General features: G+C 49.8%; 1 protein-coding gene across 1 annotated transcript in view; it reads left to right on the top strand.

Annotated features, from left to right (window-relative positions):
* The window catches only part of TG (thyroglobulin), a gene marked incomplete at its 5' end in the record, with an annotated part of 239,460 nt that overhangs the window by 83,855 nt on the left and 138,025 nt on the right, over nt 1-17,580 (top strand). The window contains 7 exons of the mRNA XM_082601181.1: nt 16-96; nt 4,752-4,889; nt 5,772-5,948; nt 7,368-7,479; nt 8,471-8,550; nt 9,252-9,395; nt 16,582-16,644. Of these exons, the coding sequence (XP_082457307.1) occupies nt 16-96; nt 4,752-4,889; nt 5,772-5,948; nt 7,368-7,479; nt 8,471-8,550; nt 9,252-9,395; nt 16,582-16,644 (795 nt within the window). The remainder of the gene's footprint in view (nt 1-15; nt 97-4,751; nt 4,890-5,771; nt 5,949-7,367; nt 7,480-8,470; nt 8,551-9,251; nt 9,396-16,581; nt 16,645-17,580) is intronic.

Genomic DNA, 17,580 nt, shown 5'->3' with positions numbered 1-17,580 from the left:
TTTTTTTTCTCCTAGATTCTGACATGGGGTCTCGGTCTGAGTCTATGGGGTGCAGGAGAGCTGTGGAACCAAGGGCAGCATCTCCAGCAGAAACAGGTACCCACCCCAAACCTCTCAATATACTTGGTGTCTGCCTGTGGAGACAGATGGTGATGCCAAGGGGCTGGTCAATGAGTGGGCCCATGAACACCGCTCCATTCTGCAGCCATGGACCCCCTCTATCCATTTCGTAAATACGGACCACTCCTCGGAGGGGCAATTGGCACAAAAAGTAAGGTGAAATGACTGCAAAGGCACCACTGCTGCTGAGAAAGAAAACAACCATAATAACAAATCCAGCAAAAAACCATTAAAGAGCAAGGTTCATCTGAAGGTGATCAGTGCCTTCGAATATGTACACGCTGAAGAATGTAAGCAAAATGTTCATGTTCTGGAATTGTTTAATGAATGAGATGTCTATGAGGGTCTTTTGAGAGAGAGTCATTTTATGCAGTGGAAGATGTAAATCCACAGCTTCCTAGGGACAGAGTGTGTGTGGTGTCTGAGGCTTCTCCATTGCCCGAGGCTACAGTTGTTCCTTAGGTGGAGCTGAAAGTCGGGGCGGGGGGCAGAGGGAGAGGGAAAGAGAGCCAGATAGAGAGAGAGAGAGGGGAGGGGAGGAGGGGGTGGGGAGAGGGGAGGCAGGTCAGCCTGCAGCACGGTGGTGGGGGACAGCACACCGATGGGAGAAACACATTGCAGAGCAGAGACACTAGGGCTGGAGTGGCTTTTGGCAACTCATTATGAACTGCACGGCCATGGGTACTTTGCTCACCTCCTATGAGCCCCGATTCCTGCTGTGTAGAACGTACCTTGCTTTCCACTTATCCTCTTATAGAGAACATACCAGGGAAGACACCTGGCACATTGCCTGGTACATAATATCCCCAGATGCCCACTCTTCCCTTTCCCATGGCTTTGGTGCAGATAAAAATGAGATCATGTACATAAATCATTACAACTGGGGCTCATCCCATACTAGCTGTTCAGCAGTTACAAGGTTTCTCTGCGTCCACAGAGCTGTGGGCTCGAGGGCTGTGTCCTGATTCAGAGTGTGGCCCTCAGGTCAGGAGAGCAGGGTTCGAATCCCAGCCCTGTCTCCATCTGCCTGTGCAACCCCAAGTCATCTTCTCTGAGCCTCGATTTCTCCTTCTTTAAATGAGAGTAATAGCAGTCCCCATGAGACGGGATTAGAGGATGTAATTCTATAAGTTGCCGTGACACAGAGCAGGCGCTCAAAAACCGGTAGCTGTTATTACGTGGTAGTTGGGATTATGATCCTAGCACCGAGCCTGGCTCATAGCAAGCCTTCCCGAAGGTTCTGTCCCCAGTCCACCTCTCCTCCTGTATTGCCTGTCGGACAGCAGATCCCAGCTGGGGGTCGTGCTAGGGTCACGGTGCACGTTCCCGTCCAAATGCCTTAGCAGCTATTCCCTTCTGCACCTTCAGAGGTTTGTAGTGGCAGCTTCAGTCTTGCCAGCGAGCTGGGGGGAGTGGGGGAGTGGGCACCCACACAGGAGCCTTCCCTTTCTTGTTCTCAGGTACAGGCATTTAGCTGGGTCCCTCCTGCACAGAGACCTGGCCCCTCTCCTGTCCAATCTTTGCCTGCACTGGCAAATCGGCATATTGGTTGTGTCCTGGGAGCCTCCCAAGCCCATGACTGCTGTTCAGGTTTCTCTGCTGCCACGGGGACAGGGGGAGTGAGCTCACCAGGCAGGGGAGCCGCAGTGAGCCCGCTCCCCCTTGAGACTCCTGGGTGCCAGGCCCTGCCTCTGGCGCTTTAAATCCATCACCACACAAACGTTATGACAGCCCTGCTCATCGCTGTCATTCTTCCCATTTTACCAATGAGCAACGCGGGGCTCAGAGCGCCTGGTAGACCTCGCTTCAGCCGGTCCAGCACTAAGAAAGCAGCCACGCTGGGATTCAGACCCTAGTCAGCTGACTCCAAGGCCCAGGTTCTTCTAGAACACAAGCTGCTCCCAGGTGCAGACAGCATGGACTTGAGAGCTGAGTCTTGGTGGCCCCTGGCGGACAGGGCAGACGGGTTCTGTTTGATTTGCAGAGTAGACTTCTGATTTTATTTAACGGAACCAATATTTTTTAATTGGAAGATTTTATATAAAAATTCAGATTTCCAGCTTCTGTAGAGAAAAACAGAGGAAAAGCTCTAGCAACGTGGGCTTCAAATTTCTGCCTGGCGACTACCCTCGAGCTGAGCTGAGCTGCCCCCTCCATGGGGTGCGGCTCTCCTGTTTGCCCCTACCCCCCAGCACCCTACACTCCTGCAGGCCAGCCTGCCCTGGGGACATTTACGTTGGAGATCCCCAACCTTAGCAGCGCCTCTGAGCGGTAGCCAGACTGCTCACAGCCAAGTAAATGTCAATGTTTTCCTGGTACTTGAGAACATTCTGTAAAATCTGTCATTATCCAATGTGCCAGGCGCATCTACAAAGCTATCACATGATTCCCACAGGAAAGCCTCCCTCTCCTACCCCCACTGGAAGACCTTGGAGGGCTTCAGGGTGAATAGACAAAGCCCAGCTTGGGTTTCCCCTTCCCAGCTGATTACATTCCTGGACTGGAGGAGATAACGCCCCTGCGGGAGAAACCCCGTTGATGGGCTCCCCTGCAGTGGGGCTCACTTCCCTGGCCGGTGCTCCTCTGTGCTCCCCAGAAGGGCCTTTCCCAGTCACAGCACAGCAAGGAATGTTCCCCTTTCTGCTTCCGGTTACTGCAGTTACTCCGAGTGTCTCAGACACACACAGAAAAGCAGAGAACAACCTCCCAGCTGGCAGCCCCCTATTGGCCTCCTGGCCTTCAAGAGGATTGCAAAGTTTTGAGAGAACTAGTCGAAAATGGATTCTTCCTAATGCAGCATCAGGGATAAACTGAGAGGCTACAGTATCCATTCTTTCACCCAGCAGACATTTTTTGTGCACATACTTGGTACCCTCAGAAGTTCCCAGGCTGGTGAGAATTCCCATGTGCCAGCCACGGCGGGCCAGGGTCGTGAGGGCTGTGATGGAGTGTCAGTGCAGAGGGATTGCAGGGAGGGAGGATGCTTGGCAGCCTCCAGCAGGTAACAGGCTTCTCAGAGGAGCCTGGAAGATCTGCCAGGCATTTCCAGAGAACACCTGGGCGAAGGAGTTCCAGGCAAGGCGGACAGCCTGTGCAGAGTCTCTGAGGACGAAGTGTGACTCCAGGATCTACAAGTGAGCCTCTAGGCTGGCTACATTGTTTTTCCTTTCTTCCTCTGCTGTCTTAAGGGGTGGTGTATGCGCTCCTACCTATTCCAGGCATGGTTCAGCAGGGAGACAGGCATGCAAACCAGCCATGATACAGTAGCATGGGAAGCAATAACCCAAAGGGCGGTGGCTGCACAGAGCGGGGGCTGGCGACACGGTCCCTGGGGTCTCTGTTTGCACTAAGCTTCTGGCCCTGCCAGACCTCATACAATTTTATCCCCTTTGGTGATAGTTGTTGGTGAGGAAACCCAGCCTTTGGGAGCCTGCTTTAAGTGGCCTGAAGAGTGGGCTTCTGAGAAGATGCTGCAGTCCAAGGCAACGTGGGGTATGCATGGGCTGTAGAGCCCCTCATTCCAGAGCCCCAAGCTAAGGGATGCTGTAAACCTGCCCCAGCTCATTCCATGATCCGCTTTATGCCCCCAGTGAAAGCCCCTCTGGGAAGTCAGAGCCCCCATGAGGTGCAGAAATGTGCCCATACTCCTGGGCTGGGATGCTGGGTCCCTCAACGCTGGAGACCCTCTCTATAGAGCCACTGAACATCAGAGCAGGAGGGAGCAATGTTGGTCCTTGAAGCACAGGAGGACCAGGCAGGTGACAAGGAAGGGGATAAAGGGCAAGTGAGCATGGACAGTAGTCCTGGGGCAGCAAGCAGTGAAGTGATGAGCTGGAATTACCAGTGTTCTGGGAGCAGAAGAGCGATTAACTACACGATTAATGTAGTGTAATGTACATGTTTCTTGAGTGTGAGTTGGAGCAATCAGAGATGAGGCTCCAAATGCAGGTAGAGCCTGGATCAAGAAGAAAGCTCGGACTTCCGTCCCATGGGCAGTGGTGTACCCAAGAAGAGCCTTCAGCCAGAATCATGGCATATGAAGACACAAAGAAAGATGGGGGTGGGGTGAGGTGGGGGATGTGAAAGCTGGAACTTTCAAGTCTGGGGCTGAGTGGAGCTGAGAGCTGTCTTCACAGATGAAGGCTGCCATTGGGAGGAAGTTAGAACTTCCATGTGTCTTCGGAAGACAAAAGGAGCATCAGTGGTTCACATTTACAAAGAGGCGGATTTGATTCCTCAACTTCCTAATGATGGGATGGGCGGCTGCGGTGGGCACAGACATGTCACGCAGGGCTGCAGGGACCTCGGCCAGAAATATCGTGGGGAAGAGTTCTGCCTTAGGTGAAAAGTTAAACCAGATGGCTCTCAAGTTTCTCCCCAACCAAGATTCTAAGGTTTTGCAACTCCATAATTTTTAGGACTCTCTGGGACCTTCTGAATCTTTCCTGCCTGACCAGACTCCCAACCCTATTGACTCCAGACATGCTCTGGCCTCACACAGCCTGCAAGTGTGTGTGTGTGTGTGTTTGTGTGTGTGTGTGTGTGTGTGAGGCAGGCAGACAGACAGACAGACAAAGATTTTCACCATGGAGATAAAGGCAAAGGAAGTTGACTTGCCCCGTCTTTTTCAGATTTGACAACAGAGCTCTTCTCCCCTGTGGACCTTAACCAAGTCATTGTCAATGGAAACCGATCCCTGCCCAGCCAGCAGCACTGGCTTTTCAAACACCTATTTTCACTGCAGCAGGCAAATCAGTGGTGTCTTTCCCGTAAGTATCCTTAGACCTCATCCTCCTTCTTCTCCACTCTGTGGTCAGGCATCTCAGGCCTAGTTTAAAAACTCTTGAGACACAGATATGATCAAATTCAATAGAATAACTCAGGGGTCACTTCAGTGTTAGTGTCATGGGTGATACAGAAGTTAGGACATAACCCATATCTTCAAGAAGCTAATCATGTAGTTAGTCTCTACTCTGCTTTCAGAACCTATCACCCATCCATCCACCCATCCATCCATCCATCCATCTATCCATCTATATATCCATCCATCCATCCACCCATCCATCCATCCATCCATCTATCCATCTATACATCCATCCATCCATCCTTTACCTAACAGGCACATGCTGTGTTGCGCAGGTGCTATGATCTAGGCCTTGTGTTTCACCTTGGGAATGAGAAAATAAAAATCAGCCATATGCCTCCCCATTAGGGAGCTCACGTGTGCCAGTGGCAAAGTCTGACACGGGACTGGGAACAGGGGAGATTGTTCACAATGCCACCAAATTTTACATCCTGTGGCCTGTGGTCTGAGGTCCTGACTGCCTCTGAGATGATCCTGGGAAGATCCAATGGAATTTTACCCTCTCTGCTCCCATATTGCTGAGTTTCCAGCTGACTCCTCACCCTCTTGGACTTTGCCTTTTTTCAGAGCCACCTGGACTCCCTGTTTCGTGCATGACCCTCTCCCCCGCTAGGAGAACCCTAGTGTTTTTCTTGGGCCTTCCAGACTGGACAGCCTTGACTGACCTGAGCCTCTTCCCTGCCTGGGAAGAGTCCCCACGGGGCATTTCTCCCAGAAGGTCCTGTAGAGGTAACCCTCCACTGCTGGCCTCCCAAGGACTAACACCCAACTGTTCTCTTGCCTGTAGGCTGTGTCCAGGAGCCCTCTTTCTGTCAGCTGGCAGAGGTAACAGACAGTGCACCCTTGTACTTCACCTGCACCCTCTACCCAGAGGCCCAGGTGTGTGATGATGTCATGGAGTCCAGTCCCAAAGGCTGCAGACTGATCCTGCCCCGCAGGCCAAGTGCCCTCTTCCGGAAGAAAGGTGAGCGCTTGGTTGGATCAACCCAAACTGTGTTTTTAGTGGGCTGCTGGCTCTGTAGCTTTACAATATCCAGATCAGTTCTTCTTCTTTGAAAAATAGACTTCCCTGGCGGTCTAGTTGGTAAGACTCTGTGGTTCCACTGCAGGGGGTACGGGTTTGATCCCTGGTCAGGGAGGTAAGATCCCGCAGGCTGTGTGGAGCGGCCACAAAAAAAAAAAAAAAAAAAAAAAAAGTCTAAAAGTAAAGTTACCCAGGCTTCTTGTAGAGATGCAAAGGCATTTAGAAATGCATCACATTGACTAGAGAGAATAATCTCACTCTGGAATCCCACTGCTCATAGAAATCATGTTTTTTGCACATAGCAGGTGGAATTCCAATTGGCCATTTATTATAGAAAATCCCAACAACCGTGGCTTCAACAAGATAGAAGTTGATTTTACCCCTTTGAGAACATTAATGATAATTTTTGGGTGAAGGGGGGTTCACCTTGCCCAGTCTTCATTTCTTCCATCATGCTGAGATCTTTCATTTACTGTTCTATCTTCTTTGCTGGAGGCCTTTCTCAGGTATCTGGTGACCTTGATTTTTCCACTTAAATGTAAGACAGGGGCCCAGAAGCTAATTGGGAAGCTCTGAGTGTGTTGTGGGAGCTTGTTGACTTGGGCTTTCTTTGTAGGATAATCTAGTTGGACCACCCTTTGGGGACTCCCTCACATCCATATGTCTAGGCCCTTCCTCCAGAGGAATCTTGTAATATCTGGCCTGGGGGCGTGAGCCTGGCTGCTTGTGGTTTAGATGCCAAATAAGATTGGAAAATTAGGGGATCTCAATATTCACCATGTAGACTGACTGGAAAAAAATCCCCCGGCTTCGGTGTGGTACCCCCTCCATTACAACTCAACCTGGCACCCCCGAGAGACCCTATCCTTCCATGGTAGGAAGGGGCAGTTGTTGGCTGTGGAATAAAGAGGAGGGCCTCTGGAGACCTAACTGCTTCTGCAGAAGCTTCCCAGCCCATTCTGTTTTAGCTCACTTTCATCCCAGTGCTGCTGATACTGAAACTTTTGGGGATTCCAGAAGGTGTATGGGGTTGCTTCTCAGTTCTTCCCACAGAAAAGTCGAGAATTCAGCTTTCTTAGATTATTAGCTCAACTTTTACTCCTCTGTGTTTTTTCTAGCTTCCAAAATTTGTTTCTCTCTCCCCTCTCCTATCCTCTTTTGCCTTGGGGGTATATGCCTTTACTATTATTTTAGTGAGATTTGGGGTGGGAGCAGACTGTAAGTACATGGGTTTAATATGCCATCTTAATTGGAAGCTTTCAGTATGGTTTGTATACCTTTGTCCCCCTACAAAAGTATCTTTATGGCTACAGCACATCTCTCCTTAAATAATATAATGTCTTCCTTCCCTCTGTGTAGTTGTACTGCAAGATAAGGTGAAGAATTTTTACACTCGCCTGCCGTTCCAAAAGCTGACGGGGATTTCCATTAGAAACAAAGTGCCCATGTTTAACAAATCCATTTCCAATGGGTAAGCTGTTTCCATTCACTCCCGCCCCACTGCAATACTTATTATTAAGACCCTTCTGTTTTCATAAAGATGGTGATATAATATCAGTTAAAGGCACAACATAAAAGACTGTAAAACCCAAATCAAAGGGTAAAAAAGTAATAAGGAGGTAACTATCTAAAAACCATGGCTAAGGTCAGTTACTAATAGCACAACATTTAGCCCCGAATATCTGGTCAGCTGATGCAAAAGGGAAACCCTGACCCAGTTTTATCAATTAATACAAGTTATCAAGCATTGTAATAAAGTTGATCAGCAAAGTCTTCCTGTGCTGCATTCAAAATCCAGAGAGCAAGCAGAACTTTCAATGGGACCATAGGCATATCAGGACTTTTAATTTATTTAATTTTTTATTTAAAAAATATATTTTATTATTGATTTAATTAGTCAGCTGTAATTTAGTTGTTTTCATTAAAGGTGATGTTTCTCTCCACCAGTCTGTGGATCTCACCCATCAGAATTACCAGGAGGACTTTTTACAAACTGCATTCCTGGGTCCTACCCTGGACCTACTGAATCAGCATTTACAGGGGGCTCAGGAATCTGAGTTTTAACTAAGCTGCCCCTGTAGAAGTTACAATTTGAGAGTCATTGATCTATGAATTGTTGATCTATGAAGTGTTGTTGGTTTATGAAACTATGCCATGCTGCTGGCATTTAAGATCTGCTTTTGAAAATGCAGATTAAAAGATGATACAAGATAGTCTGCCTTGAGTTCTGACTGGGCACCACCCATGCCGACAGGAGCGGGGACAAGAAGGAGGGTGGGAAACGGGGATCGGTCTGACCCTGGTGCTGGGATGGCGGCTGCGGGAGCAGAGGTGGTGTGTCTGGACTCAGGAAAGGGTCGTCATAGAGAGCAGGCCCCCAGAAGTCAGTGGTAGCGATCAGCCCGCCCCATAGGTCCTGCCCGGCACAAACCTTCAGGCCTGCTCTTTTCCCCTTCCGCCAGCTTCTTCGAATGTGAACGACTGTGTGACGTGGACCCGTGCTGCACCGGCTTTGGCTTTCTGAACGTTTCCCAGTTAAAAGGTAATAATGGTAACTCCCTCTGGTCTGCATACAGCACTTTACAGTCTAGAAAACCCGTTCACATCTACAGTCTGATCTAATCCTCAGCACCTCCTCGTGTGGGTGGGGAGGAGTGCCCTTCATTCACAGATGGGAAGTGGGGTCTTGGAGAGGGGAGGTGGCTAGTAAACATAGTAACTGGGACATGGCTCCTGGCCCAGTGCCCGGTCAGCGTTACACGACTCTTTCCCTGACCCAAGGAGCCTTCCTGCCATGGCTCACTTAGCTGTCTTCTGCTCAGCTTTCAAGACGTGGGTCAGGCAGCTTGGTAGGGTGAAGTTTGGATCCATCCATATGATCTGCATTTAAATCTTGATTCTGGACAAGCCACTTAATCTCTCTGAGCCTTGGTTTCCTTATCTGTAAATAGGGATAGAAATGTTACCCTCCTCCTAGGGCTGAGTGAGGACCAAGGAGTATGATGCAAACACAGCCCCAGCATAGCCCTAGGCACACGATGGGTCTGTGCTGTCTCCATCGATGTCCTCTTAGATCAGAAGCTCATTAAGGTAGCGGGTTTTTCATCAGTGACTAAGATCGTCACTGGGATAGCGTGCTGCACCTCCAATGTCTGCTGAAGAATGAGTTTGCAGAATTTCTCTCATTCCGTTAGAATCTTCTGTCATGATCATTTCCATGCTCCTGGTTATGTTTTGCTCCAGGAGGGGAGGTGACATGCCTAACTCTGAACAGCTTGGGAATTCAGATGTGCAGTGAGGAAAATGGAGGAGCCTGGCGCATTCTGGACTGTGGCTCTCCTGACACTGAGGTCCGCACTTATCCCTTCGGATGGTACCAGAAGCCTGGTAAGTGATATTCTCCGAACAGCTACATGGACATCTTTAGTTGACTGCTTCTCAACTGTATATTAGGATGATGTCCTTGGCTCCGGGAGGAGATTAGTCAGGATTCACTGGGTACAAGCAACAGAGACAGATTCTATTTAACTTAAGCAGAAAAGGAATGTATTGGAAGTCTGCTTGTAGACTCAAAGGAAAGATGTCCAACTAGGTTTCAGCTCCATGGCTGTATTCAGCAGGAGTGAATGGACAGCCTCTTCAGTGTGACACTGTCTTCATCAGTCTGCTCCAGATGGTTTTGGTGGTTGTATTCAAGCTTTAAATTTAAGGGAGAGAGTCTGATCCTGGCCTGGTCCTTGCCCTAGAAATGAGAGTAATGGGATGTCTGACCTGGAGGAAGCTTAGAGGTCTGTAACTTTGATTTCACATTCTGCATATCACCCAACACAATGCTTTGCCCAAAGCAGGAAAGGTGAGGAGAACTGACATTCCTCATGTGCCCACTGTGTGTCTACATGTGTGCTGCAGCTTCTACACGGGTTATACAATGTATTACTCAATGCCTCCATAGAGTAGACATTATTTCCTCCATTTTAAGATGAGGAGAGTATGGTGTAGACAGTGGAAGTTATTTGACCCAAACCACATAGCCATCAAGAAGCATAGTCAGGTCGCAAACCCAGCTCTCAAGACTCCAGACTTCACTCTTCCCCTTTACCTGCTGCCTGCTGGCAGGTCTCCCATATGGCATGGGTGACTCTATGTGAAACTGTCTGGACACATTGCCTGAATGGTTTTCCCCCAGCTCAACTCAACTGACCAAACAAGCAGTTGACCAATAAATTGAAAAAATAAAACTAATAAACAAAACCAACAGTAGGTTGACCTCTTGTTCCAGAGCTATGTCCAACCCGAGAGGCTTGGGATGGGGCTTTTTGGTGGAATCTGGTCCTTGACATTTGTTCATGAGCCTACTAATCCCTGAGACATTCTGTGGCTTCAAGGCAGAGTCTTTTGGGGTTGATTGTTACCAGGCTGAAAAAAATCTTCCTTGCTGATGTCTACTTTGAGCATCCTGTGACTTGATCTGAGTTCACTCTATTTATTATTTTTATTTTATTTTAACATCTTGAATTGTTTTAAGAAAAACATCAGGAGTGTATGATGAAACATCCTCAGTGGGTTTCTATTTAGGGGGGAGGGATGTGCCATATAGAGGAAGGGGAGTGAATGCCTGTGTAGGATGGTGGCCCCGCAGGAGATCCAATGTCAGCTCTGGGTATTTAGGGCCTTCAGAACTGAACTCTCAGCCCACAATGCCTCCTTGCCCAGCTGTCCTCCCACACCTCTTCCCAACTCCTCACCCCACCAAAAGCTGGAAAATGTCATTTTTCATCTTTCTATTGCTCAGGGAAGAATTGGATAAAAAGAAGCTAAGAAATAATTCATTTGTTCAGAAATATGGGAATCAGATCAGAGGGTTACAACATCTTGGCAGGAGTTAGCAAGGAAAAGAACCCAAGGTGCTGTTGTCCCCAGTTTTTCCATCTGTTCTGTTTCTTTTTATCTGACTGCACAGACCACTGACTTTTTCCAACGTATATTCTGTGGGGTCAGGCTGGGGACTCAGGAGTTCTGACCAGGAACTACAGGGCAGGGAATTACAAATTCATTCAACAGACACTGACCAAATGTCAGCCATGCCTGGGGTCCTCTGGTTTTACAAATCCAGCCTCTAATCCCTGGGCTCTTACTGTGTGCCTGGCTGGATGCCAAGCACTTTATAAGTATTATCTCACCTAATCCTCATAACCACTGTTAGCTGAGGTTCAGGGAGATTAAGTCACTTGCCCAAAGTCACACATAGCAGGTAAATGACAGAATTTGGAACCAGAATTTTTGGACCTAGTCAGAAAGAACTGGGTCCAAATAACCAACCATATAACCATATTATATGACTATACTCAGCCATATGACATATTCACTATGTTATATGGCTGAGTTGGAATAAGAAATGATTCCTGTCCTCCAGGCACTCACAACTTATGGAGGAGTTACAGACTGTAAATAAATAAGCCGTTCTAGCTCTGGATTGCTCATGTTGTAAATCTAGAAGTTTTCAAACTCTATTGAGTGTCCATACTGGGTCATGCACTGTGCTGGGCACTAGGAAACGTGGGGTTAATAAGGTGTAGTCATTTTTTTCTTAGGTGCTCACATCCTAGTGAAGAATATGCGGGCACGTAGGATTAATTGTAGCATCACAGGCTCAGTACTGGAACAGTCATATGCATGAAGTGCTGTGGGAACATGTGAACAAGAAATTAATTCTGCTTCAGAGTGGTGGAAATCCATTACTGAAAGCCTCCTACACCCTCCTTTATGTTTCAGGGACCACCTCCTGCAGGCTCTGGCCCGCTGGCCTGGAGCTGCCCAGGCAGGCAGCTTTTCACCCTGCATGCTGCCTGCTTTCAGTGTTTGGGTGAGTGGGGAGAAAAATCTAAAAATGCCAAAATGGCATCAGTCTCTCCGGACCCCTGGGTGAAAAACAGCTCGGGATGCACATGGCTTATGGCCATTCTGGTGTGAGTGGCTCTGAATTTTCCATTTCAGAAGAATGGGTGGAAGAGGGCCAGCTGTCAGGGGTTCTGGTGACCTGGTGTGACCCATGACTGTCCATCAGAGACGAACTAGGTCCTCACTGGTCAGTCTTCTTCCCTTAAGTCGTCTTCACCACCCAAGGCGGGTGGTGGGGTAAGTCTTAAGACTTGATGGATTATCTCCTCCTAAGACCCAGGCAGAGAAAAGAAACCTTACTCAGGGAAACTGGTTCGATAAATTAGACCATTCTCTCCGCTGGGTCACATTGACCTAGTGCAAAACCACCTTCTGATTTGTGATATATTTTGAGCCAAAACACACTCATCTTCTGGATTCTGAACCTTAGATGGTCGTGTATTCTGTTTTCTGTAGTAGACAAAACTACCCTAGTGTGACGTTGGAAAGTCCCAACAGGCAAGCTGACATCGTCGTTACTTTCCCCACATCCTTATCTTTGTATTAGACAATCACACACAATAGTAGGAAGTAGGGCCCCTGCAGGGCCAGAGAAGCCTGCACAGAGAGGGACCTGAGCCTTGAAGGATAACCTCTCCGTCAGCACAGGAGACACGGATTTTTTGAAAAGGAATTCTTGCAAAGAATTTCCGTTAATAGGCTTTGCCCTCCCTTCACATCCATGGTTTGGTCATTTAGTGTACTGGCATCTCCGTTGAGTGATGAGCACAGACCCCCGATTTGACTGCAGGCTGAGAGCCAGACCCAAAGAGGGTAACACAGGTCCTGTTCCTGAAGAACGACACTGAGGAAGAGGAAAGGAAGGGCTATTTGTTGAGCTCCTACTATGTGTCAAACACCGTGGAAGCATCAGGGGTAGAAGGTCCTCCCCAAAAGCGTTTAGCCTGGCTGCAGAGGCAGAAGTGAGAGACATGAACATCTCTCAAGAACTTACTAATGTCAGAAACAACTCTCCAGCACTCTCCCTGCATTCACTTACAACGCCTGTGGGTCTGGTACTCTCCTATCCCCTCCCCGGGAGGTAATTATTCCCTCTGTATCAGAGAACTACTCAGCCCTGTGGCTTGTGTTACGGTGCAGGGGACCCACAGGGGCTTCTGAAGCACAAAAGGGGAGCAAGAAATTTTGTTCTATAAGGGATTATGCAAAAGCCACTCTGGGGGAAAATCTGGGCGTAGATAAAGGAGAGCTGGGTGAAGGGTGCAGTGGCCACTGCGTAGGGATAGTGGGTGGGGTGGCCGTGGTCCTGCCCTGGAGCCCCCGGGGCCGCAGAGACCTGCACATGGGCAACATAACCCTGGTACCGGGCTGTGTTCTCAGATCAGAAGTGGGAGTTGAGTGTCCTAGGATCCAGGAGAGAGGCACAAACCTAGAGCAGGGAGCGCCCAGAGGGGCCCCCAGAGAGCCTGCAGCCTTGTGCTTTCTGACTGCTGTCCACAGAGAACAGAAATTTGCATGGGTCTGAGCACCAAACTGAGAGGCTCAGGCCAAGCAATTATGGATGCAAATGAGGCTGTTGGCAGCCCCTTTCCGACAGCAGGACCCAACGAGGAAGTACCTTAGCAACCAAGGTGGGAGTACGGGGGAAGTAGGCTGCTCTGCAGTCCAGCTGCCCCAGAGCTCAGGGCTGCCTGGAGGGGGCGGCTTCTGGGGCACTGGTACCTGCTGCTCTCAGAGGAGAACTGGGCTGCCACTCGCTCTGCAGCTGTGCGTGACTTGCAAGTGGGGCAGGGTCTTTGGTTTGTTTACAAAGTCAAATGCGGCATCTAAAAAAAACAACCGAAGCCTCACACTTCCTTTGTTCTTCTGTTAAGCAAATGTACGTGGACCCTGTAGCTATTTTAGATATGGGAAATGGAAAGGAAATGACCAGCTCTTCTAATTATGCCTCCGTAGCCCACATAGAAACCACCACACGTAGGAGAATTTACTGTGCAATCCACTCTTCACATCATCACTCACATCCCCTCAGGAGTGTCTGCCATTTACTTAGCACGGAGTGGGCTCCGGGGCTAGGCTAGTGTTTCGCAGGCAACATCTTATTTGGTCCCCAAAGAACGTGATGAGGTTGAGTCTATCCTTACCCGCATTCTCTGCTGTGCTGGCAAATGTGTTACAACTGGGGAGGGTGGCGGAGGCCCTGATTTGTAGTTTTCTAGCGGTTGCCACTTCCCATGGTGTAACTACTCCAGCCACGGCCCATTTCAAGCCACCAGCTTGATGTCACTGAAAGCAGAGCTGGGAGGAAGCAGAAGGGTTACCATCCATCTGTTTAACAAGCATGAATTAGCTGAGCAACTTGCTCAAGGTTGCACAGTATGATTCTCTGTAGGGGCGTCCCCAGGGACGGAGTCCCTCCCAGGGGCTGAGGCTCAGTGCCCCGGGGCCCAGGGAAGCTGAGAACTTTCAGGGCTCAGCTATTCCTGTACAGTGAAGAAGGTCCCACCCAAAGGGCCGACAGCCCCCCATCAGGAAACACTGAGGGAGGATGAGGAAGGGTAAGCAGAGCAGCAGCAGCTGCAGAACGAGGTGGTGAACGCCTGGCTGAGACGCGCACATAGCGATTCTCCCTGCGGATGTGCGGCAGCTCGCCTCACCGTTCTCACAGCATGAGGCGTATACAGTTTCCAGTGTTTCATTAGTGCTGTATAAATGTTTCCTTTGCAAACCGAGCTTGCTTTGAATTTCCAGATAAATTTCCAGAAGCAGAATTACGGGGTCCAAGGGTGTGGGCATCTGAATGCCCTCGATGTAGATTCATCAGATTGTTTTCTGAAGATTGCACTGACTCTCGGGGTCTTTGCTCTGAGAAAGCAAAGATGGACATTTAAATAAACAAGCTGGCCCCCTGGGCGCTGTAGGGCGTGGTGGGTGGTTCTGAGTCATTCTGAGTTTTGTGGGAGGAGCTCACAGCATGTAGGGTGACAGGAGCCTTAGCTCAGCAGCCCTCAGAGTGAGTCCCTGGACCAGCAGAGTCAGCATCACCTGGGAACTTGTTAGAAACGCCGGATCTCAGGCCCCAGCCCACACCTGCTGAACCAGACAGTCTGGGAATGGGGCCAACGTGGTGTGTGTCATCAAGCCCTCCAGTGGATTCCAATGTCTGCCAAAGGCTGGGAACCAGGGCCATAGAAGGATGACCAGGAGCAGGTGCTTCTAGGCAGATGGAGTCAAGCAGGAGAGACACACGACAGCTGGGGGCTCAAGAACTCAGGGAGGCTGGGTCGTGGCCTGTCTGACCAAAGTGCGGAAGGCGGTGGAGGGGATGGGATGGGAGGGAACCCAAACCGGGACTTCAGGGACCAGAATAGAGCATGACTCTGACTCGAGGCTTTTCATGGAGGCAGACAGGGCCAAGAGTCAAGGACAAGGGTGTGTCACTATGAAAGGGCGATATTAAGAGTGAATAGTGGCCGGCATTTATTGAGTGCTGACTGTATGCCCAAAGCTTTACATACAACGACTCATCTAAGCCTCACAACCCTGAGAGAGGTACTCTCATTACCCCCATTTTACAGACAAGGAAACTGAGGACAGGGAGGTGAAACAACTTGCTCAAGGTCACACAGTCTCACCCTGGGTCACTGATCCTTGACTGTGGGCCCCCCCCGTGACCCTTGACCCCTGGCCATGCTACACCATAGCCCAGAGAGGGAGAGGATCTGACAGCACTCCCAGTTTGGGCCACTGGAAGGAAAGGATGCCGAGGCTGTGAAGAGTTCGATTTGTTCAGTAAGGGAAGAGGAAGGGGACGGGGGTAATGAGCACTCGTGGGTCACCTACTGGGTCTGCATGGTTTCTCATTTAATGCTGACATCATCCTCATGTGCCAACACCAAAACTGGGTACAGAAGAAGCCAGATTACTTGTCCATCTGCCCTGCTTCTAAGAGGCATGTGCAGGTTCGAGCCCAGGTCTGTCTGCCCTCCTAGTCCAGGCTCCGTCCACCTGCCATGCGGTGAATAGCTGCCGTCTAGTGAGCTCTCACCCTGTGCCTGACCCTACACCACCTCTTGTCATGCCTACAGTGATTCTCAGCATATGTTGTGTCATCCCCAGTGTACAGATGTGGAAACTGAGGCCCAGAGAGGCTAAGTGCCCTCCTTGAGTGAGTCAGTTAAACCACGGTGGTGGGGGTTTCACTTGTTCACTGTGTGTCTCTGGGTGCTCACTCTCTGGAACATGGTAGGTCTGCACTTCTTCACTGCTGGCTTTGGAAAGCCACGTGAAGATGACGAGTGCTGTGTGTCACTCGTCGGCGAAGCTGTGAGAGCACGAGTGAGGTCCCCTGCCGCAGCGTCTGTGAGGCAGGGGCTTGATGGCGCCTCCCCGGCCTGGGCCTTGAGGAAGGGTGACACAGAGGAGAGAAAGCAGCCCAGCTGCAGTGAGCGTGTGGTGCCAGGTTGGTTTAAGCCCCTGAGATGTCAGGACGTCCCTTCAGCACAGCCTAGCCCGTTCTGACCACGTGGGAGTGGTGCCGGGCACCGTGGGCCCACTGTCTGCCTTCCAAGTTTGACTTTTCTGTCACCAAGTTGGACCTCTATTCCTGCCTTTCAGGACTCAATGATCAAAAGGGTAAAAAAGAGCTAAAGGGCTGCCTTTGTCTTCTTTTCAGTTGCTCAAAATGGTGCTTCCAGTTTTTGCCCTTCGGTGGCTTTGCCTCCCCTCACAGAAAACGGTAAGTTCATTGTCTTCTTAATTTCTCCTATGTGGTGCGGCCTCGTCTTTCTCCTTGCTTTTGTCCCATAGTTTATAGCTCCCACGACCCTCTCACATCCATGAACTCAAGCCCCTCTCAATTCACACATGCATAGAGAGGGCAAATGCCAGCACCCCATGCATTTTATAGATGAGGACACCGACTCACAGCAATTTAAACGCCAGCCAAAGAATGCATCCAACTGGAAGCAGGGTGGGGTGGGAGCCCAGTCCTCCTGATTTTCATTCTAAGGTTTGTTGCACCCTACTGTGTAATGACTAGGCCTGCACAACCCCGGGGCCGTGTCAGGAAGAGTAGTGTTTGGGAACCATGTGCAGAGGAGTCAGGGCTCCGAGCCGTCGGTGCCCCGTGCAGCACAGTGACATCTGAGGCCGGGCACTGACCCTGATCCCAGGAGCACCACCTGGGCTGAGGCTGCCATCTCCTTCTGCACATGGCACTGTCCCCACCGCACACACCCCATCTGGCAGCAGGAAGTGCGGGGCGGTGGTCGCCGGGGGACCAGGCAGGGCAGCATGGGTTTCGCTGCATGTCCCTTTTCTGCTTCCCCTTAGTCAGGAAATGAGGGGCTCTCATCATTCCTGTCCTGTGACATGACGTCTGAGGGGCACTAGATGTCTGTCGTTATGGTCCTGGCTGAAGGGACAACATGTAGCTCGTGTAGGAGAGAATCATTTGTCATCAAGGCTGGGCTGAGAGTATAAATGTCCTCAACCATGTTGTCACTTCCTTCCCTCAGTTAAAAGAGCTGACTTTGTGTGTATTTTTTTCCTGAGCATTCTGTACAGAATATCGATGTCTAAGCACTTAGAGATTTCACATCTAAGACATTTGATCTTCACACCAACCTCAAGGGGCAGGTCCTATTTGTTAATTACAGAAAATTCAAACAAT

Source organism: Mesoplodon mirus (genome assembly GCF_964341445.2).
Source record: "Mesoplodon mirus genome assembly, chromosome: 16".
Classification (NCBI taxonomy): Eukaryota; Metazoa; Chordata; class Mammalia; order Artiodactyla; family Ziphiidae; genus Mesoplodon; species Mesoplodon mirus.
The sequence above is the reverse complement of the archived record's forward strand: the minus strand, read 5'-3'. Positions and strand labels throughout refer to the sequence as shown.